The 26,725-nt window shown below is 39.0% G+C and overlaps 1 protein-coding gene across 4 annotated transcripts in view; it reads left to right on the forward strand.

Annotated features, from left to right (window-relative positions):
- The first annotated feature begins 8 nt into the window (after positions 1 to 8).
- The window catches only part of bcl11aa (BCL11 transcription factor A a), a 66,566-nt gene continuing 39,849 nt past the window's right edge, over positions 9 to 26,725 (forward strand). Inside the window, exons 1-2 of one of the 4 annotated variants that reach the window (XM_058795114.1) lie at positions 9 to 130; positions 13,680 to 14,015. In XM_058795114.1, coding sequence (XP_058651097.1) covers positions 13,787 to 14,015 — 229 coding nt within the window. In that variant the 5' untranslated portion in view covers positions 9 to 130; positions 13,680 to 13,786. Of the gene's footprint in view, positions 131 to 358; positions 377 to 9,675; positions 10,144 to 10,198; positions 10,950 to 13,679; positions 14,016 to 26,725 lie in introns of those variants that run through there. The other 3 variants (XM_058795116.1, XM_058795113.1, XM_058795115.1) reach the window with 3 other exon arrangements.

Below are 26,725 nucleotides of genomic sequence, written 5' to 3' on the forward strand. Positions count from 1 at the left end.
CCCTCTGACGAATGTTTTCAAATATCAATCACGGTGTTATTGGACTAGTGCGAGCAGAGGAGCTTGCGATCTATCAGACGCGGTCATTTTCTAAATATTACCCAAGAACATCTGCACTCTCTGGTAAAAAGTAAGAATCCGAAGGAGATAGGGACTTGTTTATTCGTGTGGATGTTTCTCGGAGTGGGTTTATATTTGGAAGTCATATCTTGTATGGGCACGTATTTTAAAGTTTTGTTTGCAAAAAAAAAAAAAAAAAAAAAAAACTATTACTGGCCTGGACAAAATATTTATCTGTCACAAAGATAATTTGTGACAACATGCCCCCCACTAGATGTTAGAAGCTGTCACTAGCGGATCATGTGACCAGTGCTGCGTAAGTACAAGTAGGCTATACATCCCCAGTGTTGTCACTTTTCAAAATATGTGGGAATATCAATGCTGAAACTTTATTTGGAACACTATTGATGGGTGGAAGCAGTGGTGTAATTTATCAAATAACAATGGACATTTGTTTTTGAAATATTTTATTCAACAAACATAACTGAAATTGTATTCTGTGCATATAAATGAGCCTTCAGTAGCTGGTATTGCTCCCTTTAGCAGAAATGCTTCTATTTTTTTCTTATACTTGTGTCTTACACTGAACAGGATACTTGTCTGTGTCACATCTGTGGAGTTTCTTGTATGTATGGCTGCTTCATTTGTTGTTGACAGTGGAGTGATAGATTTTAAGTAGTTTGGAAATGGCTTTAAATCCTCCTTCAGACTCATAAGCCTCAACCGTCTTCCTTCTGTGGGGCACAAGCATCAGTTTTAGTCTTGATATCACGGTTCCATTTCCTTCAATTCGTATGACCAAACCAGACCGTATTATTGAGGTTTATATAAGGTGCAGCCTTCCTGTTTAATGATGTTCTACTAATATGCACTTTATTAAAATTTTAGTCACAAGCCATAGGAATATAAAACAAGAAAGAAAAAAGAAAAAAAAGAAAAAAAAGAAAGGCCTAGATAAAAAACAAACAAACAAAAAACACAGCTGATGAAAACACACATTTGTGTAATTGGATGACAACTAGCTTTATATGCTATATAAATGGTATTGGGCGGGGCTTTTCAATCTTGCCACAGACCCCAAATAGAATCATGCTTGTGTGAGGGACCCCTCAAATTTTCCTAACTCTTAAAAGACTGCTTAATATTGTAAATATGTGGAAATTATTATTTTTTTTACATTAATTACATATTTTTTTCTACTCATTACAGCACTGTACCGTTATATGTATTATTTATATATATATATATATATTTGTTTGTTTTTATTTCATTTACTTACTTTAATTTAAATTATTTTATATGTATGCTATGTTATATGTTATCTTTTATTTCTATTAATACTATTTATTTTGTAACTTTATTTATATTGTTTATTTATTACGTTTACATTTAGTTATTTAGTAGACGCTTTTATCCAAAGTGACTTATCTATTTTTATTTTATTTTATTTTATTTTATTTTATTTTATTTTATTTTATTTTATTTTATTTTATTTTATTTTATTTTATTTTATTTTATTTTATTTTATTTCTACACTCTGGTAAAAAACCTCTGGTATGGGGAATAAATTTACTATTTGGCTATTCATTAAGGGTTATAGGCTGTAGTTGCTCTGTTTGATGAAGCGTAATAGTTCTAGTTAGATAAGAGCTTTGGCATATGTTGTGATTGAATCGATTAGACACAAGCCAGGCTTTGGCAAGATCGTTCCAAAGAATTTGTGTTCCGTGCGTAATCGCTTATCCACAGCACCATCTAGTGGCTCCATGCCACGTGATGACGCCCAGCAGCTCGCCAATGAATAGCGCATGCAACGGTACAGGAAATGTTCTTTTAGTATGCCCAATTATGTTTTGTTGACATTACTGTTATAATTATTATGATTGGTAGCGTTGGCACTGTAATATATCGGTCTACGACATACTGTGTATTCGTAGGCCTATAATAACCCATTTTTGAACAAAACCCAAGATCTTTCAAAGAATAATTTCATTAAATAATAATATAAAAAAAGATATATTTTGTACATGTGATGATATCACAAATTCACAATTGTTGTGTTCCAATAACTTGAAAAAATCTACACTGAATCTTCAAGGCGACTTGTGAGATGTTACGTTAAAAATTACTTGTGGATTCAGTGACCTAAAATATTATAAACATCAATTCCAAATGATACGTTTATACTGCTGGATCTTGTATTAGCCTAAACGTGTAGAAAAGCCGCACAGCTTCATATTGTTAATCAAGATTTCTGCTGCGCGTGCTCACATTTACATTCTCAAATGTTAAGTGATATTTCGACACACTTTTCTCTCAAAAAGACTTTGGGCAACTTTTTAACTTCCCTATAATTTTCTCCTCCAATGCTGCTAGTGAGTGCACTTGATTGTATAGATTTTTTTAAATATGTATTTTATTGGATACCTTCACCAATTTAAGACCAAGAAACGACTCGGACAACGACATTTTATTTAATTGTGTCTTTAATATTTTTACACCATTTTCAAATTTCACATATCGTCTTTATTTTCAAGAACATTTCAGTAAAACATGTCCACTTTATTTTAGATTGAGATAGAACGGCGTTTGCAAAGGAAATGTTCGAAGCAGAAAGTGAAGGGTCCGTATGAACAATGACACTAAATAAATTACACATTAACAAAAAGCACTTTGTAAAGTATGAAAATGAATATAATTAAGACACAGAGATAAACACAATAGCATACAATATCATATGGAATCATCATCTTTAATGCTGCATTTCAGTAAGACAACAACACGTCTACATTAGATGTTATTTATTTGCAACAGGTAAACAACTGCAGTTGTTCCGCATACTCTTAAAGGTATAGTTAACCCCAAAATTAAAATTCAGTCATTATTTACTCATTCTCATGTCACTCTAAATCCGTATGAATTTCTTTCTTCCGTGGAACACAAAAGAACATATTTTGAATAATGTTGGTAACCAAACCATTTCGGTACCCATTGACTTGCATTGTATGAACAAAAACCAACACTGAAAATGTCTTGTATTATGTTTCACAGAAAAAAAAAAAAAGGTTTGAAAAGACACGAGGGTGAGAAAATGATGATTGAATGTTTATTTTTAGGTGAATTATCCCTTTAACTAAGACACTACTGGTGTAACAGAGTCTGTAGGAAAGCATTTTAGTGCGTTGTCAGATTGAAGGATATTGTTATTGTTGTTCATCACGCTATGGAATAAAAGGCAATTAAGTACATTTTCCCGCTGCAGTTTCGTGAGCATGTCTCCAGTGTTTACAGACAAGCTTATACAATGCCAGAGTTTGTGTGGCTGTGGGAACCATTTCCAAGAGTCGCTGTCCATGGTTCTGAAGCAATTATAACCAACAGAATTCCTCAGTCGGATTGAAATATTTCAGTTCAATCAACTTACCAAATTATTGCTGGACAATAAGCAGCATGCCAAGATATTCGGACCAAATTCTATTTCTGACCGACTAAGAGATTGCATATAGCTTACACTGTATCTCTGATTGGCGATATTTTCAATTTCGTTTCTTTGTACATCAAAGCAGTAGTGACTGACATATTGGTGTTCAGTAGCTCAAGTGGGAGTTGGTCGAGATTCTTCATTTTAAGGCTGACGTGGAGGCATAAAAATAACAATTTAAACGGATAGATCTAACATTTTCGTAAGAAAGATGCATACTACAAATGTGTAAAAGATTTCTTTAAACTTTGACCCTGTTTAGACATCAATTCGTGCAAATCGTCCAAAACAAGGCAAACATTAAAGCATGATAATAATTTTGTCATTTAAAGGTGTTTGGTCTAAAGTAGGCTATTCATTGCACTGCAGTAATTTTCATGTTGCCTTAGAACTGATGATTATCACCCTCCTCCTCATTATTAAGAACAAAAAAAAAAAAAAATATTGTATAAACGTATAAATTGTATAAAGTTTTAAAGTCCTCTTCTCCGCAATACATCGTCACACTGCATTGCCTTTTGAATAGTCTTTTTTTTTTTTTAAATTGTGAAAAAAAATAGAACTAATCAACCAAGCAACTGAATGGCAAAACAATTTTACACGTAACTCAGCTGTAAAAGAAAAAAAGAAAAAAGTAGGCTAAAGAAAAACGTATTTCAAATATGAGGAAAAGAACCTTGACAGTTTAACAAAGAACCAGATTTCAGTTTTAAATCCCAAACTCATATCGCTGTAAAAAAGTCGTGCTTTTATTTTTTTTACTCAGTTGTTTAATCTAACGGTCTATAATGTCATAAAATCAAGTCGGTTAATTCACATCTCTCAGTATGCTTCTTTTTGTGAAGATTAGCGGAATTCCTTGTCATCGTAATTCTGAACACTAGAGGGAGCCTGGAGCACGGCACATTGCTTTTTGCTCCCTGAATCTCTTCAACTCCGCGATTCTGTGTCCATCATCAGAATCCTCTTTAATGACTCCAGCGTTTATCCTTTTGCCCCCCTTATATAATTAACATTTATTATTAATTATAGCATGTTTGTCCCGTTTATTTTATGTAAATATTTTGCATATTTTATTTTGTATCTTGTTTAAAAAGTGCTAGAGCTTTTATGTCACAGGTTATTGTAAATAGGCTACTTTGAGTTCTTCAATGTCACTCATAACTAATTGTGCTTAATCTAAGTTTAGCATGAAATCCTTGGATTGGACACTCGGTTCCTGATACAGAACGGGGATGTAAATTGTGCTGTTCATTAGTTTGTAGTTTGTAGCATAGGCCTGTGTAAAGATGTTTATAATAGGCGGAAGTAGGCTATCTGTTTTTACATTAGCCTATTATAGCTTAAGCAACCTCTTTTCAGTGATAGCTTATACAGCTTCTATGCGCAATGAACATGACAATAAACGCCTTAACTCAACAGATAAACGACTGGCTTCCCTGGTGTGCTTCCATTCATCATCCTATTAATGTAAGATTAATAACTACTACAGTATAAACACCGGCTGGCATGAACTTGTGAAGCTCGTCACCTTGAAATAACAACGGTTAATAATATTGAGAATGTGTATTTTACTTGTTCTCTTAAAGCTGTTTTTCCCCTCGCAATAATTGTAGTCTTTACATCTTATAGCATGGGCCCACATGTAGTCTCACCGGTGATCTGATTTTCTCAGTCTCTCCTCTTTTTCTTCTCTTTAACACATTCACGCGCCGTTGCTTTTTGTAGAAGAACCAGTACTCACGTTTATAATTTCGCCCACAGAGACGTAATCCCTTTGATTATATCTAATACCTGCCAAAACCCAGATGGCATGCCCACCCATCGCTCAGTGTGATAATGCCACATTGTGAAATCTAGCCATTAATATTAATTTTCAGTCTGCGAATGTGTCTGAACTGCTGAAGCTTAAAATTCCTTAAAGAAGGCAAGGCTTGACTTACCAGGGATTTTAAGAGCATTCCCATTTCGCCTTTCTCCGTCCTTTGAGGTAAAACTTGTATTCAGTGGGATATGTAGACTTAAGGTGGTCAAAGTATTTCACGGGCGACAGGAAAGGGCCTAATTCATCTTACGGTCAGTCTGATTTCTTGTGTCAAATAACATTCGTCTTTGCGAAGTGAAGAAATCTAGCTTGCACTGATGTCTTTTATGGAGGTTCCTGTGCTTTCTGTTTAGGGCCTTTTGTACGAAATAAACATGCTTTGCAAGCGAATGCACTTGGATAAAATAATTTCGATAATAATGCTCACTTTTTTTACAGTGACATTTTACATGGTTAATTACTCAACCGCGATTCGCAGAGCCTGTCCCAGAGGAGCGCGTAAGAGGATAATATCACAATTACAACCATATCTGAGAGATACATGCCATTTCATTTAGACCTAGCAACAAGACAAGGCCGATTTAATTCCATCCAGGAGGGTCAGTGTATGGCCTTCACTCCTTATCTGTCTGTAAATTAGTCTAAAGTTAATCGATATGGCCATCCACAAACTAACTGTGTGACCCAGACAGTATGGAGATCTTAACATACTTATCGCCACATCTGGCAAACAACACACTCAGATGAAGAGGCAAAGAAATAGTTGGCAAATATCATTTGTTTACTTTTTTCTATTCACTTGGCTATTGGCTCTGTATTTGGATTAAATCAGTAAAACATGCCTCATTTCTCATTTGTACTGTAATCGCTTTGATAAGTTTAAAGAGAATATAGAAGTAGATGTACAATTTTTTAATTAAAATATGAATAATAATGTGTAATAAGAACGTTGCAATTAATAGGACAAAAATAACGATAATAAATAAATAAAAATTGAATCGAGAACGTAATTCTCCAACATCATCCAACTCTGAGGGATTCACAAAATGTTTTCTTTATTTTGCATATTATTAACACAAATTGTTGTTAAAGGTAGGCCTACTAGTATTTACCAGACACGTTATGTCAAATGCTCAGTAACGACTGACAGGTGCTCTTTGAGTGCTAAAACTAAAAGTAAAAAAAAAAAAAATTGGCCAGATACAATTGGATTACATGCGGATCAAGAAAAAGAAATTACAACAAAAAGCCACATAATGCGCATTTTTATCCTGCAAACTCTTTCCAGTAAAAGTTAGTCAAAGATAAATGAACACACTTGCGCTCTCTTTCTATCTCATACACACATAGTGCACGCGAGGGTTTTTACTCAGTGCTAATCTCGCTGGTAAACCGTAAATGCCAATAAAGCCCCTCTTTCAGTTTGACATCAGCGCTGGACAACAGTTGCAGGAAAACAGATCTGCTGATGAATTGCCAGAGCTAGTGGGAAAATGAGAGGAGTGAAGCATGAACAGGGCGTTGGGCGTTGATTTATCGCATAAGCCCTCGGTCATTTCCATATATTAAAATGCGCCCAAGGGGCCAGTCAGTCAATTTCCTTGAGCCACTACCCGTGGAAGGCAAGCACATGACCAAAAGAAATTCAACTGTCTTGCTTTTTCCCCTCCTCTGACCCATACACCAATATTCATTTGGTAGTCTTAAATAGTGAAAACCCACTATTTAGCCATGAAGGTCACATTTTAATAAAGTGATTTACCAGCAACAGTCATGGTATTATGTAGGTTTGGTAATCTGGTTTTTGTGTCATCCACAGGGCCTCGCGCATTGAGCTGAAACGTTAGTTTAAGCATGAATCTGTCATCGCACTTTCCTCTCACTCTCATTTCCAATCGCTTCCTCTGTCACTCTCTCACACAAAAGCACTTTTTCTGTACGAGCGAGCGCGCCTGACCGTGCACTGGAGAGATGGATATTGCAATGCATTTAACGTCTGGCTGATTTATGATGGGATCAGTCGCATTGTCATTTACATATTGAGATTCTGTTTGTACGCGGCGCTTTGTTGCTGCCTGATAGCTTCCATTCCTGAAGGAGGTGTAAACGCTCCGTTTGCGCTGATCAATGTCCGCCTGGAGCAGGGACAGACTTTCAGAAAAGTAAAAATGTGGAAAAAAGGCGGTCCATCAGCCAATGGCTTGAGTGGGCACGTGCCATGGTTGGTGTTACTGGAATGCATGAACATCCCCAAATTTGCCCAGCATCGAAAGCTTATACAGAACGATCATTTAGTCAAAAGCAAACGCTTTTTACACGCGTCGCATCCTAACCACATTAATATTTGCTATTCATGCGTCAGGAAATATTCCTTTTGATTTTGTAGAGATTGTTGCATACAAATTTAAAGTTTTCACAATAACCTGTAATCACGGTTTCCGACTACAGCAAACCTCACAACTTAAAAAAAAAAAAAAAGTAATTTTTTCACACTTGGAATTTTTTCGAGCGAGGTTAAACAATGCAATCTTTCTGTGGGATGCAAGAACTGCAGAGCACAATCTCTCTTGAGAGGTCCTAAAGGAATCCGTGGTGTATTTCTGTCAATCACGCTGCACGATCGCAGAAATATTAGACGCTTAAAAATAAAAGTCCTAATAAGAGCCAAAACAGCTTGATTCTGTATATAATAACCTTCTATGCTTACTTTTCATTATCCAGAAACCACTTTATGCTGGTGCTTTAAAGAGCCTAGAAATCAAAGCAATTATCTGAATGAGCTTTTATAAAATGCAAATAATCATATAGCCAAATCAAGAACCCTTCGTGTTTCTTTGAATACTGTTCTTTGCTTAAAGCACCTTATTTTTATTAAATGTGTTTTAAAGAATTAGCTATATAATTTACGCGCTGGACTCTTAAAAGTGCTTTAAATGTATCTAGCTCTCTTTGTGCATGCTGGAGAATAGTGCGCTGCACTGAAACGAAATCAAAGGCTTTATATAGAAAATTCAGATCGATACGGTGCTTTTAATCATATGCACTTGTTGAGAACAATGACCTGAAAAGCATCGGCACAGTCAGTGTGGTACAGTCGAGCGAATCCATTGGCATTCCCAGATAGCCCTCGCTCAGAGTTGACCTTTTTACCCAGCGCAAACCTGACTCAACTTTCGCGTAAAGATCTGACACCTCGCGCCGAAAAAAAAAAAAAAAACACACACGCACCAGCACAGCGATCACTCTTGGTCCAGAAACAAAGATGTCAGCGTATAAACCTGCAAAGCAGTTTCACTCACTCGCTCGCTCGCTTGCTCACGGGTCACGTATTATCTCCAGCATTCGACTTCAATTCCGATCGGTTCCCTATTGAATTGTGCCTTTTCCCCGCAGACTGTCACTTGTTCACGCAGCCTCTGCTTTGAGTCTCTGGAGCAGTCGCTATAGTCTAGTCGTACTTCTACTAGTTCGCAGGGGTGTCTCTCTCTTCCTCCCACCTCGTGGATTGAACTAGCTTGTCATCGCGTTCGGTTATACGCTTCATGTCTCTTTAATTTCGAATGCATCGGCGCTGTTTACAGCATCTTTATATTTCTAAATCCACGCGGCGGCGGTTTACTGACACCCCCCTCCTCCCCCCAGTCGCCATTCTCTATAATCTGAACACATCTGAAAGTTATTACCCCGTCCCCTTTCTTTCTAGTGGGCTGCTCCCACAATCTATTCGTCAGTGTGTTGTTATATTTTTACAATTACACTCTTGTAGTATTTAAGTCCCACCTACATCGCGAACGAGTGTCCTATGCCGCTCTCTATGTGATGTCCCTTAAGTTTCTGTCTGTTCTGGAGGAATGTGGCAGCGCACGCGGCGGTTGAACCCACATGCCCCGACTCGGAACCTGTCTGTCCTGTTCGCGCAACCCGATCTTGTGTCTCGCCGAGAAGCAGCTTGCGCGCTACCTCTGACTGACTGTTTGACCAGGAGTTGAGTGACTGTGTTTGAAGCACCATCAGTGTCCACTACGAAACCTTATATGCGAGGTGCCTCTCCCCCTCTCTTTGTATATATAGCATGTCCGGCCCCCTTGAATCTCCTGTCCATTGGCTTTTCGTGCTCTGTTTTCCTGCGTCCACCCCCAGTGCGCGCGCGCGCACACACACACACACACACACACACACACACACACACACACACACACACACACACTCGCCGCAGCGCACATTGCTTTCATTAAACATATCTCCCCCTCTCTCTCTCTTTCTGTGTGTGCGTGTCTCTCTCTCTCTCTCTCTCTCGCCTCTTGTCCGGCCCCCTGATCTTTCTGTCCATTGGCTTCTTCGGGTCTATTTTTCATGTCCAGCCCCTAATGAGTGTCCATTGGTTTTGTTATTTCCACTCCCTCCTCCCACTCCACGGCTTTGCCCTGCCCATGTTCTGTATGTCTGTGTCCATCCATCTCCTGACGTTCAAGTTCGCAGGGACGTCACGTCCGCACTTGAACTTGCAGCTCAGGGGGGCTTTTGCCATTTTTTCATCTCTCTCTCTCTCTTTTCAAAAAAGCCATGACGGCTATCCCACAATCCATCTTCCCTGCGCCATCTTTGTATTATTTCTAATTTATTTTGGATGTCAAAGGCATTGATGAAGATATTTTCTCTGGAGTCTCCCTTCTAACCCGGCTCTCCCGATGTGAACCGAGCTGAAAGCCACCACCAACCACCATGTCTCGCCGCAAGCAAGGCAAACCCCAGCACTTAAGCAAACGGGATTTTTCGCGTAAGTAAAGACAAATATATGTTGTGCCCGTTCGCTTTACCTGTTTTTGGCTCCGTTCTGTAGCGTTGAGTTGCTGGAGAGGAGCGTAATTCTCAGTGAAGACACACTGGACACTGGACAGCGCAGATCAAGTGGACTTTAGTGAAGAGAGCGTTCCCATCTCTGAAATGCCTTTACGCACACCCTCGTCCGCCGAAATGCCACAAAAGTTTGCTTTCCATCGCTGTACTTGGAGAAGTTCGTGCCGACTCGGCGTTTAGGCGCATATGTCTTGGCTCTCGTGCCCTAGTCGCTTTGACCACTTAAGAGCAAGCGCTCACATATACCGGACTGTGGTGGGTATATGCACGCGTGCTTTCGCTCGCTTATTTACGCTCACATCTCGTGGAATGTCCCGTAACGCTGTCTGTCTGTGATTCTGGGCAGGATTTCCCCCCTCTCGCACTATTTTTGGAAGATTTTCAAAGAGTGGAAGTGAATTTTGATTGGGAAAAATCTCGTGTCCGACTGTTTACAAGCGCCGCGTGCGCGTACTACCCACTGCCAGCAAATAGAGCACGATAGTCGCCTGTGTGAGACTAACATTGCAGAGCAAGACATCTGCATATAAAATCTATTCGAATTTTAAACTTAAGCTTTTCTTACATTTGAAGACAAACGCGATTCTGATCTACTCGTATGGGCTTTCGCTTAAAAGCAATAGGAGACGATTTTACGCTACGCTCTTTGCCGTTTCGTGTGCATTTATACAAGGATAATTCGATTTCACTTAGACCTGATTTTTGTCTTAAATGTCGGTGACAAAGGTAAGACGAAACCTAAATGTAATGCAACTATTTAGATACAAGTGTATCAAGAAAACCAGCCAGTTTTGCTCTTTTTGTATGCACACATTCGTAGCCCACTGTTCTCCGAATGATCATTCCAGTTATTATTATTTTTTACTCTAAACATGGCTTGGAGGACTGTGGTAGGTTGCATTTTTGTAAATAAAGTCTGCTTCGTATTTTATGGACCTGAAATGTTGTCAGGAGCACGACGAAACGAAAACATTTTTAGCTCCTGTCTTCTTGTCTTTAGATTTTTACCCTTTGATATCTCAAACGTAAAGCTGCAAAAGCATTAGTCCGTGTTTTATTAGATAAACATGTTTGACATAAATCCCGAGTTGTTGTAACATTGTGAAGTATCGTGTAACATTATTGGGTTTCCACACACAGGCTGTGGGATCTCAGCGCGGGTTACTCCGTGTGTTCGCTGCTGTTCGTATCAGAAATCCACCGCTAGGGGGCAGACGACGATCATAAACTAGACTCGAACCCGATCAGTTTCACCGCTATCTTTATCTATATTTGACCATATGTTAGCAAGAGCGAAACGTATTGTATATGAACTTGTACTTGTTTTTTTTTTTTTTTTTTTTACCCCGTCCTGACCTGGCATGAAATGTAGAATTTTTATACCTTGTAGTTTGTAATAGATCAAGTAGGCTAAACTAACAAAGGATGTTCAGGCAATAATAGACCAAATGTATTTTATCTTGATAGACTTTGCCATCTGATTCAGAATTACACAGAAAGCAGTTATTTTTAACGTGAAAGAGTCATTCTAACGAAGAAGCTGTTATTACAAACTTTTAAAAATTACTTTACTGAAATCCAGCTTTAAATGTTCACATTCAGGCTACACACAGATAGCCTACTTTTCTGAGGAGAGCTATTTGAAAATATTATCAGCATATATATATATATATATATATATATATTTTTTTTTTTTTTAATTAAGCTGCATTTGTTTTTAAACACTTGCAATTATTTTTAAATCTTTAAAAATACTCTCAAAAAACAGTTTTAAATTCAATATCGTTTTAGTGCCAGCGCTGATTGTAGTGGAATTTAAAGCAATTGGGGAAATTTAATATGATGCAGCTTTCCACAGTTTTCACACATTCTAAGCAAACTTAATTTGTTTTTGAATGATCTAGATTGTCGAATATTCTTTTGTAACATATTTATAGTATTTGTTTATTTATGCATGGTCAGTCGTGTAAAGTTTCTGTAATATAATTCAAAAATATGCATACATGCGGATATCTTTAGATTGCAGCTGCGATAGTAAAATAAGTAGCCTACATAATATAATTGTTATTGCTAACTGAAGTGTTGAATATAAGCTGTTATTTTAATGTAACGTATATTATTACAGCTGAAATAACCTATGTATGTTACCAACTTTAGAAGTTCTCGCTCGGTATTAATATTAAATCATGACTGAAGTTTTGCATATATCGATTATCTCTGTGTTTTATCACAATCACACCTAACTGGAAGTTCTACAGCTGTTATCATTACGAATTAATTACGAATCAATTTCACTATGAATCCCTCTGTATCTAGGAATCAGTTCTAAAATACTTTGAGTTCACTTTAAATCGAGTAGGCTTTCTTTTATTTATTTGAATGGCGAGCAGTTAATCTCGAAAAAAACAAAAACAAAAACAAAACAAAACTACGTAATAGCGAAAAGCATTACTACACATAGAAGGGAAATTTATCACACTTCGTTATTGTCCTTCATGTGCAAATGTGTCAGATATTTTCCTCATAAGCACCGTCTGGGAGATACTCCACATCTGCCCCTCAATATCTGCCCCAGACTGGGCTGAAGTAAATTTATCCGCCCTGCACATGATCCTAACACCTTTTTATCAAAATCTGTACCAATCATCACCCACTAAAATTAAAATCTATTTTTTGATTCTCTGTGGTTTTAGGTTCATTAAAGCATGAAATTGGCAGCTTATAAAGAAGGTCAAGATTCTTAACCATTAGGAAGCTAGTGTAACCTCTGCGCAAAATTTCACTAAACAACCATTATAAAAATACCTGCATGTGTGTGTGTGTGTGTGTGTGTGAACCTTACAGCTAACTTTATCGTGAGGGGGAAAAAAAGCTAATAGCCTTTACTGTGTGAAGCTTGTATTGTTGCAGCTGTGACTTGTGTTGGCTTTTCTGGATATCTACACGTGTTGTCCATGCAGTCATTTTATGATCCAGATGTGTGTATAGTTGAGTGAAACAAAGAGTCAGACTGAGATGAATTTACTGTAGTTTTAGACACAGATGTTAATGCACCAAAGCAAATATAACAAAATTGTGTTGCCTTTACTGTTATATCATAATAAATCATATGTTAATAAGATGTCAAGCCCTTGCTATTAGTTACGTTAATATTATGTTTTATGCTTGTTCACTGAAGTTTAACTGACAGTGACTAATTGATTTTTTTTTAATGTTTATTATCATCATAATTATTTTTCATAACTTGTAAGGTAATTACGGATCAGAAATTTAAAAGATGGATCTGAAATGATAAACTAAATTAAAGTGGTGGATTAACATAAAATGTGTATCCTTGTTCTTTTTATCCTGTTATGTGCTCCCTCGTCTTGACTGCGTTCATTACAGCACCCAGTCTCTAATATTCCCTCTGCTTTTGTTCCCTCTGTGTCGCATATGGATTCTTCCTGCGTGCAGCCGAGCCCCTGTCAGCCGTGGTCTCGGAGGAGAGGCAGGAACAGCGCGGGCTGGTACAGGTAGCTCCAGAGGGAGACCAGGACCTGCTCACCTGTGGCCAGTGTCAGATGAACTTCCCTTTGGGAGACATCCTTATTTTCATTGAGCACAAAAGGAAGCAGTGCAATGGCACTTTGTGCATGGACAAAGCAGTGGATAAGCCCCCCTCGCCCTCGCATGGTGAGCTGAGGAGAGCCTCCAACCCCGTGGAGGTGGGCGTCCAGGTCACGCCGGAGGACGATGACTGCTTATCGACGTGTTCTCGAGGAATCTGTCCCAAACAGGAAAACATTACAGGTAACCTCATCCCATGTGATTTGTCTTTTAAATATAGAAGGGCTGTGCATGTGTCTGTGTGAGGAACATTCGTGGTGGAGCCGAGTTGTTGTGTGGGCCACATATCGTAGACACATGTCCTTTCTCGGTGGGGCGTCTCGATCGCAGCTCTGGAGACGTATCAGAGTGCTGAATATTTAAAAGCTGTGGGGCAGGAAGGGGAAGGGGGTATATTCAATCAAACCTCAGAGTGAGAAGCCATTACGAAGACCAAAAAGAGGAACCGGCATTACTTCATAGAGTACAAAGATAAAAAAATAAATAAAAAAAACATTTAAAATCTGATTTATTATCTCAAGATCATCGCTGCCTGGAATCAAGGATCTCCTTCAAATGGATTCTGTGGGATTTGGATAATTAAGCTCAGATTCGAACCGTAGATCACACATTCCCACCACCGACTGCATGCTTCAGTTTAGCACATTTGCACTTTGTGTTTCAAATCCTTTTTCTCTGGTAACTTGTCGTTCACTCTCCATGGCAATCAGATGAGGCCCAAAGTGGCAGACTGTGACTTAAAAGTTGCAGATTTTTTAAAGTAGAGTGCAAAGGGTGTGTTCTTTATGGCACGACGGACTGCTCATCCCTACTGGGAGGAGAAAAAAAGGGGTTTGAGAGGGGGAGATTTTGGCACTGGAGGGGCGGTTCGAGGAGTCCTTGCTGTGACAGGAGAGGCCATCCCCCTCGGTGTGTGTCCATAAGCTCATGGGAAATGCCTCTCTGTGCTGCACAGCCTCTCTCATGTGGTCTCGACAGATGTATCTTGATTTCGTTGTGGGTTCTTGCACAGCCACATCTTATCCGTATAAATGCACGTCTGCACATTTTCACTTTCTGTCAAAAAAGGAAAGGAAATGGAAGGCCGTTCGGGTATTTTGGTTTGTCAGGAAACAATAACACAACGCTAATTATTTGTTTTATTTTTGTGGATGTGCGTTTTAATTAGCGGTTGGCTTTATGCACTATATAAAACACGGAAAATACAGTCATAAAAAAGATAGTCCCTAATTTCCACTGTAAACAACTTAAAATAAAGGCAACCCTGGAATCTTAGAGCAGCGTAAGTCTAATCTTGCTTAAGCTGAGCGTTAAGTGAAATGAACTGCTTTGAGTTGTCGGCGTGTTATTATGTGTCCATGAGTGTTTTGTGCTGGTGGGGTGATTTAGAGTGGCTGTTTTTTAAATGTAGAAAATGTGAGAGTGAGACTTTCCAGTCTGTTTTTCTGGCCTGGCTTTACGTTTGGCCATTCTCTGGTCTGCCTCAAAGATCAGGTTCCAGGAAGCGTCTGGGTCCGGTTAGCCCCATCAACAGTCATTTGGACTTGACCCTTTGCGCTGGGCTAATTATCGTCTGCTGAGTTCAAGTATCAAGTTGTTTTCCAACAGTTCCCACTTGTATAGTTTGAGAAGCCTCCTAGTTTGTGTGCATATAAATGTTTACAATATTCTGTGGTGGAACACAGTTTTGTGCTATAGTACATTTAAATTTGATCAGATATGGAGGCTGAATGGGGTCATTTGTGTCTGCTTGCCCTCTTTGTTTTAAGCATGTTGATGCAGTTTCAGCACAAATTATACAACCTTTATGCGAGCCGGCTATCGAGCACGTCTCTTGTTTCTGTCAGCCGCTAAACTGGGTTATTAAACTCATTTACATCATAATGTATCAGGGTTCAGCTGATAGCGTTGGGTCACTGGTATTATGTGTGCTTGTTATTATTATTTTTTTTTTTAAACAATTTTGTGGGAAGGTCCATAACAGCTTCTCAGCATGTTACTGAATCTGCTGCCATGGCAGGTCAGACAGGGAAGAGATATTAATTAGCCATATTATAGACGATTTCAGACATAACATATTCAAGGTTAGTTGTGACTACAGCTTACCATGAATGTATAAACCAGAATAATTTGCGTGTGTGTGTGTACCTGGGTTAGAGGTGCTCTAGAACATCACAAAACTGCAAGGTTGAAGGAAAGCTGATAGATTTTTATCATTATATATATAGTAATTCTATATTTTTTAAGGAAAACATTTTTATTCTGTTTTCTACAGTCTTTCTATTTATAAATCTTGTATATATTATTTTATTGTTACTTTTATTTGTTCATTTTTTATTTTATCATGTTTTTATTTTTATTTTATATATTATATATTAATTGTTATTATTTATTTGATCTATTTTTAAGATGGATCTTTTGACTATAGTTCAGATGACCAAATAAGGCAATTGGTATGTGTGATGTAACAACTCCATTTCCATATAGAGCTGCTCAGTGTGAGAAAAGGCAGTACCTGTCACAGAGGAATGGATTTGCTGTGTGAGCATAGAAAGTGGCTATACACGTGTGTGTGACTGTGTATTACCTCAAATAGCACAATGTATCCTGGTGAGGAGGCCTTACTAGAGAGAACTGAGACCCTCTCCTCTTCCATGCAGTGATTTGATACAGTCATAATGTATTTATTTAATTTTTAATCCCTAAATGAGATTTTGAATCCTTTCAGTTCTTGAAAATGGCAAAAAAAAATAGACAGGTTGACACAAAAGTGTCTTGTTGAATTAATGCTCTTCCCAGAGCTTTGAATCCGCTCTGTTGATATAATCGGCATCGTGTCCTTTGCTGCACAATATAAGACGTCTGATGAAATGTAAAAATTATGCAGAGTAACATCCTATGATCTTCTGTTTCGCAACGCCTTGTCCAAAAACATGTCGATGGAACAGATTGAATTCGCTTTGGCTCGCGATATGGGGCCATTTGGAGCTCTGAACTTTTTTTTTTTTTTTTTATCAAGCGCTTTTCAAGACTCTGTCTTTCGCTATGGCAGCCCTTCAGAAATTATGACTGCTCTCCAATAAATCGGCAGATTAGATCGGACTAACACTGCCGCCATGCAGAACGGACCTCAATACAGATAATTGTTTTTTAAATGGCCTTTGCTGGGTGGGTTTTTAATGCCTCTAACTCTCCCGCTCGCTCGCTCGCCCATTTTTTCACTCTCTCCCTCTCTGCTATGCATATGGCTGTAGCAGTCAATGTAAATCAGGGGCATCCAATTAATATTGAATCAATTACACTGTGTGCGATTGTCTGGCATGTGAGCTGCCTGCAATTTTCTGTGCCAAAATGTGACCCAAATGAGTGGCTTAACAAAGACCCCAGCAATTTAAGCTTTTTTTTCCTTATTGTTTTTTTTCTTCCTCCTTTTTTAAATCACATATTATCTGGAGCTTGACGATCTGTCATGATCATAATTATCATCAAAGCGCCTTTCTGGAGTTCAGCTGCGAGGGAGCGAGTGTGCTGACACTGATCGTTTTTTAAGAGGACTTGTGAGGAGCAGCATTAGCTGACGTTCGGTCATCAGTGAGAGCCAGTTGTTTTTATTTTCCGAACCGGCCCATGCAGTGTGTGTGTTTCTGACAGATGTAATAGATTTTCTAGAGGCACATGTGGAAATATGCATGTATACAGAGACTGCATAGTGTCACAAGATCATTTTATTTGTGCAAATGTGTGTGTTTGCTGCCACGGCTTAATATGGGGCGACACCAAAACCTTGCTTGTCCTTTTTTTTTTTTTTTTTTAACAATCAAGAAAATGAATTATCAGGAAGCGACAAAGAGACATGTCTTACCCGAGCGGCGATGGCTCCTGGAAGCGGCTCTTTATGAATATGTATTCGAATGGGGGGGGGGAGGCATTCGCCTCTAATTTTCCAAACCTTTTTATTTCCCTCCACCAGCAGGTTTTCTTCATACACAAGACCGGTCGTCCCTTTCAAAGAACACCGTGCTGTTGTATGCCCATGTGTGTTTGTATCTTGTCCCTGCATATGTGTACCATCTCCTGTCTGATCTTGGAAAAATAGCATTAGCGAATGTGTGTGTGAGAGGTGTGCAGAGCTTTTCCAGAGGGAAGAGGTGTAATAATAGCACAGAATGATGTTTAATTCTCTTGGAGCTGTTTTGCTGCATGTGGAGATGTGTCTAGCGGCATCCCTCGCAGAAACATTGTGATATTCTGCATCCTCGGGCTTGATTTGCATGATACAGTCGGCTCGGTGCTGTGGGGGTGGACGGCTTCCTTTCATTCGCCATTCTCATCTAATGGGCTACAGCACACATTTTTGTTGGGTTGGGAATTTTGTGTTGCATGGGGAAAAAAAAGAGAATCCATTTTCATGTTATTTGTGCAATACTTATTTGTATTCAGTTGAAATTGAGAGATATTATATGAAAAATGTATATTTGAAGGCTTTAAACCTTAAAAATTACATCGTTTTTACCTGTTTTTTTGCACCAAAGCCGGCGTGCAAGGAAACAAAGGTATTTAGCAGCCAGACGGGCACTGCCTGGCACGGTGCCACCCGCTCCGTCTCAGTTCTCCCACCCCCGCACCCCTTCATACGCTCTTAGCACCCAATGACGCTCTCACCCCCCCCATCCCTCCCTCCCTCCTGCAGACAATGGCATCGCCTCCTCCATCACAAGAGGAGAAATACCCAGCTCTCTCCTTTCTGTCTGTCCTCATCTCCATAATGCCACCTGATCACGCCGTCTTTCTGGGACTACCTCGAGCGATCGCTTTGTCTTTCCCGCTGGATGTTAGGTGAAAAATAAAAGCTATGCAAAAACGCTCAGTATCTGTTGTTGTTTGCAGGTACGTGCAGGTGTAGAGTTCGATTTTAGGTCCGTGAGAAGTGTGATTATGCCTCTGCGGAGAGATTTTGTGATCGTTTTACTGATATTCAAGCTCCCCTCTGGTCTGATCTCCTCGTTTTATTTGTGCCAACATGTGTGCGTGTTTTGTATGTGGGTGGACGCATGCAGACCCACTGGGTCCTGTCATATTGCAGCTCTCAAATTGTGTCAGATGTTTTAGAGGAACGTGTCCATAAAAATGTTTATGTACTACAAAGCATATTTATAAATCTCAGCGGATTACAGACAGCTTCTATAAACACAGATAGGAATGGTGCAGAATTGCTAGGCCATGTGTGTGTGTGTGTGACTGCGGGAGGCCTGTGCGTTTGTTCGTGGTTTTCTGCAGCCGTGAGGTGTGTGTGTGTGTGAGTTGGCACTTGTACTGCAGGACATCCCTCAGCGGCCAATGCCAAAGAGAAATTGGCACAGAGCAGGGCTGGAGGCATCGGGTGGGCTTCAGGAGGGGTGTCCTCCACTACTCTGTTTACCTTTTGCACACACACGCTGTCAGACACATGCGATGGTCTCGTCACTGCTTCAGAGCTAGGCTAGTTCATTTTTTCACTTCTGTCTTCTTTCTTTTTGCTCTATCTCTACTGGTATCGTCGGGCGGACACAACTCCACTACGAGGTCACCTTGACCAGCTATGCCCCCGCGCCAGCCGGGTCGCTCAATACGATCAATTCATCTGGGCTCTAATGGTTACAGATGGCAGGACTTGAGTCTCTACAGACACCTTCAGCTCTCGGTGTTTTTTCTTTCTTTTCCCTTCCTGTCTGTTCTGTCGCTCCTTCTATCATTCTGTCTCTACTAATCTCTTAAGGGGGTCCACTTCCCACCTGTAGGGAAGAAAAATCACAAATGAGGTTGCTTTAATATCTCAACAGTTGCTCCAAATGACGATATCTCAGATTTTTCTCCTCAGAAATACCTCAGAAGAGATCTCAGATTTGTCAAGATATCAAAGTCTGCAATCAAATGAGATATTAGTATGAACTCAAACATTTCTTATCAAATTTTTTGAGAACTGAATTATCTGAGATATAGTTTTAATTTGATTTCAATTGATTTAATTTGATATTTCTTGTTTGTTTATAAACAATTATCTCATTTGTGTCTGTTTTTAATTTCTCTTAAAGAATTTTATGAGAAATATCTCAGAAAAGGTTAACTTTGACTAACCTTTTCTCCTAAAATTCCTTTTTTACATAGCTATTAATTAGGTCAGTTTTTGTTGTAATATCATGCTTCTCAGATTTTCTCTTCAGAAAATTACTTTGGAATCTCATAGTTTTAGAAAAGTTCTTAACAATGTCTAAAAACTGCTAATATTTGCCAAGATTCCAAAGTCTGCAACCAAATCTCAATATGAATGATCAAATTCTTCCAAGATTGACAAGTGTGATTTGATTTTAATTGATCCACATTCGTTTTCTTGTTTATATGTAAGCTTTCATCTCATTTGTTTCTGTTATTATTTCCCCTAGAGTTTTTTTTTTTTTTCTCCTGAAGCAAAACAAAGAATTTAAGAAATTTCTCCTAAAGCAAAACATCTGGGGAAAGGTCAGTTTTGTTTCAGATGTTTTAATTAGTTACTTGAAACTATAAAGTCAACTGAACTATAAAAGAGCAAGATTTTTGCTACAATCTTGTACTTTTTCTCAGTTTATTCTACTCAGAAAAAGACCTTATCAATATCTTGAATTGTGCTCAGTGTTGCCAATATACCAAAGTTTGCAATCAAATGAGATCTTAAAATGAACTTGAACTTGTCTTATCAAATTCTTCCAGATCTGAATTATCTAGACTTATCTAAACTATAATTTTATATTTTACACATTCGTTTTCTCATTTGTGAGAAGTTGTTTCATTTGTGTCTATTTTTATTTATCCTACAGGATTTTAAATGAAACCTCTGATAAATCCTTAACTTTGTTTCAGACGTTTATCCTAAAATTCTTTTTTTCCCCCCTCTTAAAGTTGTTAGTTAAAACTCAAAGCCACCTGACCTATAAAAGAGCAATCTCTAAGCAATGAAATTTTCCTCAGGGAAGTGCCCTCAGAGTTCTCACACAGGTGAAGACAGGATGTTAGATACTCGTTTTCTGATCCGGTTCTGTAAAAAAAACACCACAGTATTAAGCAGGACAGGCTGTCTCTTGCAGGCTGGTGGATCTCCATCAAAACCTTTCACTTTTACTTGAAGCCACTCCACACCCCTCACCCATGTGAGGTCCTCAAGAGCGTGCGTGCCACAACTGGAGCTGCCGTCCCTATCTCCCTCTTCGTGTTTGTGTGTGATTTGGGTGGTTGCCTGCTTTGCTCATGTTGGTATTGGGTGCCTGCCTAGTTTTAGTGGGTTGTAGTGTTTGTGTATGTGTGTGTGCACGTATTTGCATGAGTGTATGTGGTTTCAGACTCTGCCGCCGAGACAGTATGCAGACACGTTGCGTGACGAGAGCTCCGATATATCACAGATTAATGATTCATTTTATTTTTATTTTACATCTTTTGCTTATTTCTGTCATATAGACACTATATGTTAAATTTAGCAAATGAAACATTAGTTTAACAACAGATTGCATTAGATACATTTATTAGGTTGGTTACATTTATTATGATCCTTCTTAGTGAGTTTGATATTGGTCTGCTGGGTATTCAGATATCCAGATATTCAGAACAATAAGCTCACTGTAGCTTTGTGTGTGTGTATGCTTATGCACATATATGTGTGTATACTGTATATAGATCCGTATGAATGTTCAGAAATGTCCTGTTCTGTCAGTTCCAGTGGTGACTGGGCTCTGAATCTCTTCTTTACTGTGCTGGAGACCCGTGTGGGTCACAACCCCTCACCTAGAGCAGGACGGCCTGTCATACTCTTTCCCCTCCTGCCTGCCAATAAGTTAATTGCTTTATTTTTAGATTTGAGTGGGATGAAGCCGCCCAGAGCCCAGCTGCAGCCCACACAGGCTCAACCTACCTGTGACCACAGGAGCTCTTAATATTTGATCTGTGTACAGTTAGACACAGATATCAACCTTTAATTTCATTGATAAAGACTCCAAATTATGCTTTTTTTGTGTTGCTCCATGAGTGCTCACCTGAAAACCTTCTTTTGCTGGTGTAATTGAAGAGAATTTAATTTATTTCTCAGCGATATGGCTTTTTAGAGTACAACATTTGTTTTGTACTATGTATATACAACTAATAGAAAATTATCAATTTCATTGATAAAGACACCAAATCATCTCTTTTTTGTCTTTCATAAGACATTGTCATTCTACGAGTGCTGAAAACTTTTGATACAGTGTATTTGTATTTACTTACCTATAGCCTTGATTCGATTTAATTGAATCGCTTTTTTTGTAAATATAATATCAGCACTGTAATTTGCATATCTAATGGAAAACAAATTATTATGTCTGCACTAAAGCTAGTTTTTATTACCTCTGTTACAGTTCGAACTCCTCAGACGTCTGCTACCACAAATATTGAACTGCTTTTCAAATGATCATTTACTCAATAAACCGGCAATTGCCATAAAAGCACTTCGTCTTTATGAATTAACCGATCTGTATGAAACAAGATGGAAACAAATAAAGATTTCGAAGAGTCGAGTAAAGCTGAGAGCCAGCTTTGTTAAGCAGCCATTATTGTGCTGATTGGTCTCTAAGCTCACACCTAGACCCTCACTAGCCTCTGTCAGGCCCACAGGGCTCACACACACACACACACACACACACACACTGGGCTTTTCCGGTTAACAAACTTGAAAATGTGCAACATCTACTCGTAAAAACATGTGCTGGCGACGCGCACACACACACACAGGCACACACACACACACACACACACACACACACACACACACACACACACACACACACACTCACACACACTGCTACTTCCTGACTGAATCTTACTGATAATTTGCTCAGGCTCATTTGAATTTTAAGCACTTCTTTAATCTTCAAAGCCTAAATTGCTTTATGAATATGCATGGTGTGGGCAGACTTTAGTTCATTACCTAGTTGTAAATTCTAATGACCATTAGGTCTTCTCAGTAATTGCCAATTGTTTTGCATTTTTGATTGGCCTATTACCATACGCATTCTGAACACATCAGCACGGCCTGTCAGACCTTCTGCAGGGAGCTGTGTATGAGAAAGCATGCGTGTGTTTGTAAGTGTGTGTGTGCATGCTTACACAGGGGAGGGGGTCCAGTGAAAAAAAAAAAAGGAGGAAAAAAGCAAAGGTATAAATTGCTTCTGAGCTTTGCTTTTTTTTCATCCCGGATTTTGAGCGAGAAATGGAGGTTGTAAATGAAAGCAACGTTTTGTATGTGAAGATTGAAAGTTCACCGGGAGATTTGACATATTTAATTTACTTGATGACTCCGCACACCCTCATTAATGCACTTTGCATACAGCGGCGCACTTAATCACTGCTGATCAGACCCGGCTCAGCCCGCCGCTGTAACACACTGCAGAGATAGCGGAGAGAGCCTCGTCTAACCACTCAAATTACGCACACACTGACAATGATTCTGCCTTCTGCATATGACGACATTTGTGCATTTTTTTTTTTCCTGCTCCAAACCCACCGTAAACCCCCTTCCCAACAAGGAAGCAGATGTTGAACACCTCCTCCCCCCAAACACACACACATACCCTTGCTGGGATTCAAATGCTAGTGCCATTTTCTGAGAGTGATTTGTCTTACTAAGTGAGGCTCTCTGTTAACATGCTGAGGGAAATTAATTAAATCTTTCAGCACGTTGCGTGTGTCCCTCCGCATGTGGACATGTGGCTGTAATGGTTCCAGATCTCAAACATGCGTTTATACAGTCGGAACCCATATGGAAATGCACACGTAGAGACACACACACACACACACACACACACACACACACACACACATCTCGCCATGTATCAGTGTATGCATTTCCCAAAAGAGAGACTGTCATATGTAATTGAACCAGAAAGAGACTGAGAGTGGGCATGTGGACAAAAAATATCAATCAAATAAATTCATGCATGAATTATAATGAGCAATCAGACAGAGAGCTGAAATGAAATAAAAAATGAAATTAAATAATAAAATATTTTAATAATGAAATAATAAGGAAATAATAAAATGATATTTTAATAATAACAATAAACTAAAAATAAAACACACAAACAAAACCCCCAAAGGTAAATAGTTTTTTTTTTTTTCGTATTTTGCATATTGCTTTTTTTCTCCTTTCTCTCCTTGCCTGTTTTTGCCAAAAGTGCTTTGAGGGAGCGCTGAAACCTACATTGCGATGAAAAAGAATTCTTAATCAGAAAAAAAGGAAGTTGCGCACGGCTGCATGGTTCACTCCTTGGACGGACGCGCCGGTTTCAGGAGATGGGTGGGGGGGGAGTTGTAGGGTTGGAGGGGGAGGAGAATAGACTCGGGCCGGTGGGACTCAGCAGGCACTGTTTCCTCCGGACTCCTTTAGCCCTACCCTGGCTGTGAGCACGCTTCAAAGTTGTTAATATTCAGCTGGGAAACCGTATCCAGAACACAAATAAATTATTAAGTGCATGAACTTTTTAGGCAGTAAGATGAACTGATGGGGCACATCTGTGAGATCCAGGGTCTTTTTTTTGTGTGTGTGTGTGTGTGTGTAGCGTGGTGTAGTATGGGTTTCTTTGCATGCATGCGTGTGTGCGTGTTTGTGTGCATGTGCAGAGTGGATCTGCCCTTTCCGACTTCCCAGCCTCTGGTCTCCGGCCAAGGGCATGCATAATTGATTCCACACGCGCTATCATTTTCTTGATGTAATTGCCTTAGTAAGATATGATGAAATCTAATGGATAATTTATCGTCTCAAAATGGGTAAAGAAAGAACGAAACGGCTGTGCATGTTTAGGGGAATAGCGCTGGCTGTCCGTTTGACTCTATCCCGGGCAGCATGTCTGAGCTCTGTAATACGGGTTGATTAGTTGTCTTTTCTCCTTGATTAGCAGACTTAAAGAATAAATACTTTATCAATCTCTCCATCCTGAGGTCTTCTCTTCGGCCATCTGTGTCTAATTCCGTCTTCAATTCAGCTTTAAGCTCCTTTCTCTCTTTGTCACCATGTCTTTGCACCGGTAAAGCAGAGAGTGTATTGTCATCCTTTGGGAATTATGTTTGTTGTTTGATTGAGACGTCTTGCTCTGGACTGCTTGCAGTCAGCTTGTGTGATCTGTTGTGTGCCGCATGCATTCACTCATGTGTGTGTGTGTGTGTAAGTGTGAGATGAGATCCTGGCAGAGGCTCTGGACTGTTTGTTTCACAGTGGGGGTTGTGAACCGTGTCTGTTTGTGCTCTGAACAGGAACCTATCCCTGATGGGTGCTGCTGTCTCTAGTCTGTTGCCTGAGCTCATACAACACACACACACACACACACACACACACACACACACACACACACACACACACACACACACACACACACACACACATATAAACATGCAGTGGGGCTTTACCTGTGTATTTGGACCATGCATGATATATAGACGACCTGCTCATGTTGTGTCTGCCTTAATCCTTGTATCAGTTGTCAGCAGAAACGGAACGATCTGAAAAGTGGGAGGAGACATGTTATAAACTTTATCAGCCAGGATAATAAATATTAATTAAGTGACATAGTCTCTGCTGTAAAGGAAGAAAAGTGAGGACTATGTGTTTACTATGGAATACAGCTGAGAATCAAGAGTTGGAAGTCAGAACTGTTTCCATTTTTTAAAAATAAACACTTGACGTTCATGATGTTCGAATTTGTTAACAGTTCTCACATGTATTCTTCCATTGATGCAGACAGAATACTGTGCAAAAATAAATACGTTTTTTTCTTTGTAAAAAGATGTTTTCTGCATTGCTATTCAGTGCAAAAAATACAGTGCGAACAGTGAAGTCCAATTTCCAAGCCTATGACTCCTATGTGCCAGTTCTTTTTAGTGAATCAAAAACACACTGCGCAACCAGTGACGTCTGATTCCTAAGCAAATGACACTTATGAGTCAGTTCTTTTTTTAGTAAATCACCAAATTTTTATATGTCAGTTGCAGCAGTTTCTAATTTAATTTGACTTGTTTACTGATCTGCAAGTCATTTATTTCAGCATGTCCAATTTCATGAACCATTCTGCGGCTCATGAGACCTAAGCCACTGTAGTTTCTGACTGGTTGTTCATAAGATCATGTAGTTAAAGATACACATTATAAATTTAGTCAGTTGCATTTCATACACATTAAGAAGTTAATGAAATATGTTGCCACAATTTTTGGTTCTTTCTTGTTTTACATTTATTATTGAAATAATCCCAGTATTTGGCAACAGAATTGCATTCTTTTTCATGAAATATATCCCAAAAAGAGGGGGATGAACTTTATAAGGTTTATAATTGTATGGGTGACGTGTCTTATATACCACATTATTTATCAACTGAGAAGAATATTGGACAATATGATAAATGTAATACCTAACTGAGGAAAGGTATGAAAGGAATATATAATGCTGTCTTTGATTGCGAGACAAAAACTGCAGTAAAATCGCCCTCTGTTTGAAAATCCCCGCAAGCAAGGACTAAAATACTCTTAAGTCCACTTCTTTTTCCCCCTTTCTCCTGCACTTTCTCTCCCTCCCTTGTTCTTTTATACTTTTCCCTCTCTTGAGTTTCATTCTCTCCGTTGCATGTCATTCCAGGGAAAATCCAGAAGCCGTATGTGTCTCGACACGTCTGAGGCTAATGCTAACCATTCTTTTTATCTCTTCTCTCCCTTCTGTATCTCTCACACAACTCTCATTTTTGTCCCTAATTTTTCTTTTCATCTCATTTTGCATATTTCAATATTACTGTGTAGTAAAGTTACACACAGTGTCCACATTGAAAATCTGCTATACAAAATCTAATTTAAACCTGGGAATAAATTATGTTTTTGTA

The sequence above is a fragment of the Onychostoma macrolepis genome, chromosome 13 (genome assembly GCF_012432095.1).
Source record: "Onychostoma macrolepis isolate SWU-2019 chromosome 13, ASM1243209v1, whole genome shotgun sequence".
Classification (NCBI taxonomy): domain Eukaryota; kingdom Metazoa; phylum Chordata; class Actinopteri; order Cypriniformes; family Cyprinidae; genus Onychostoma; species Onychostoma macrolepis.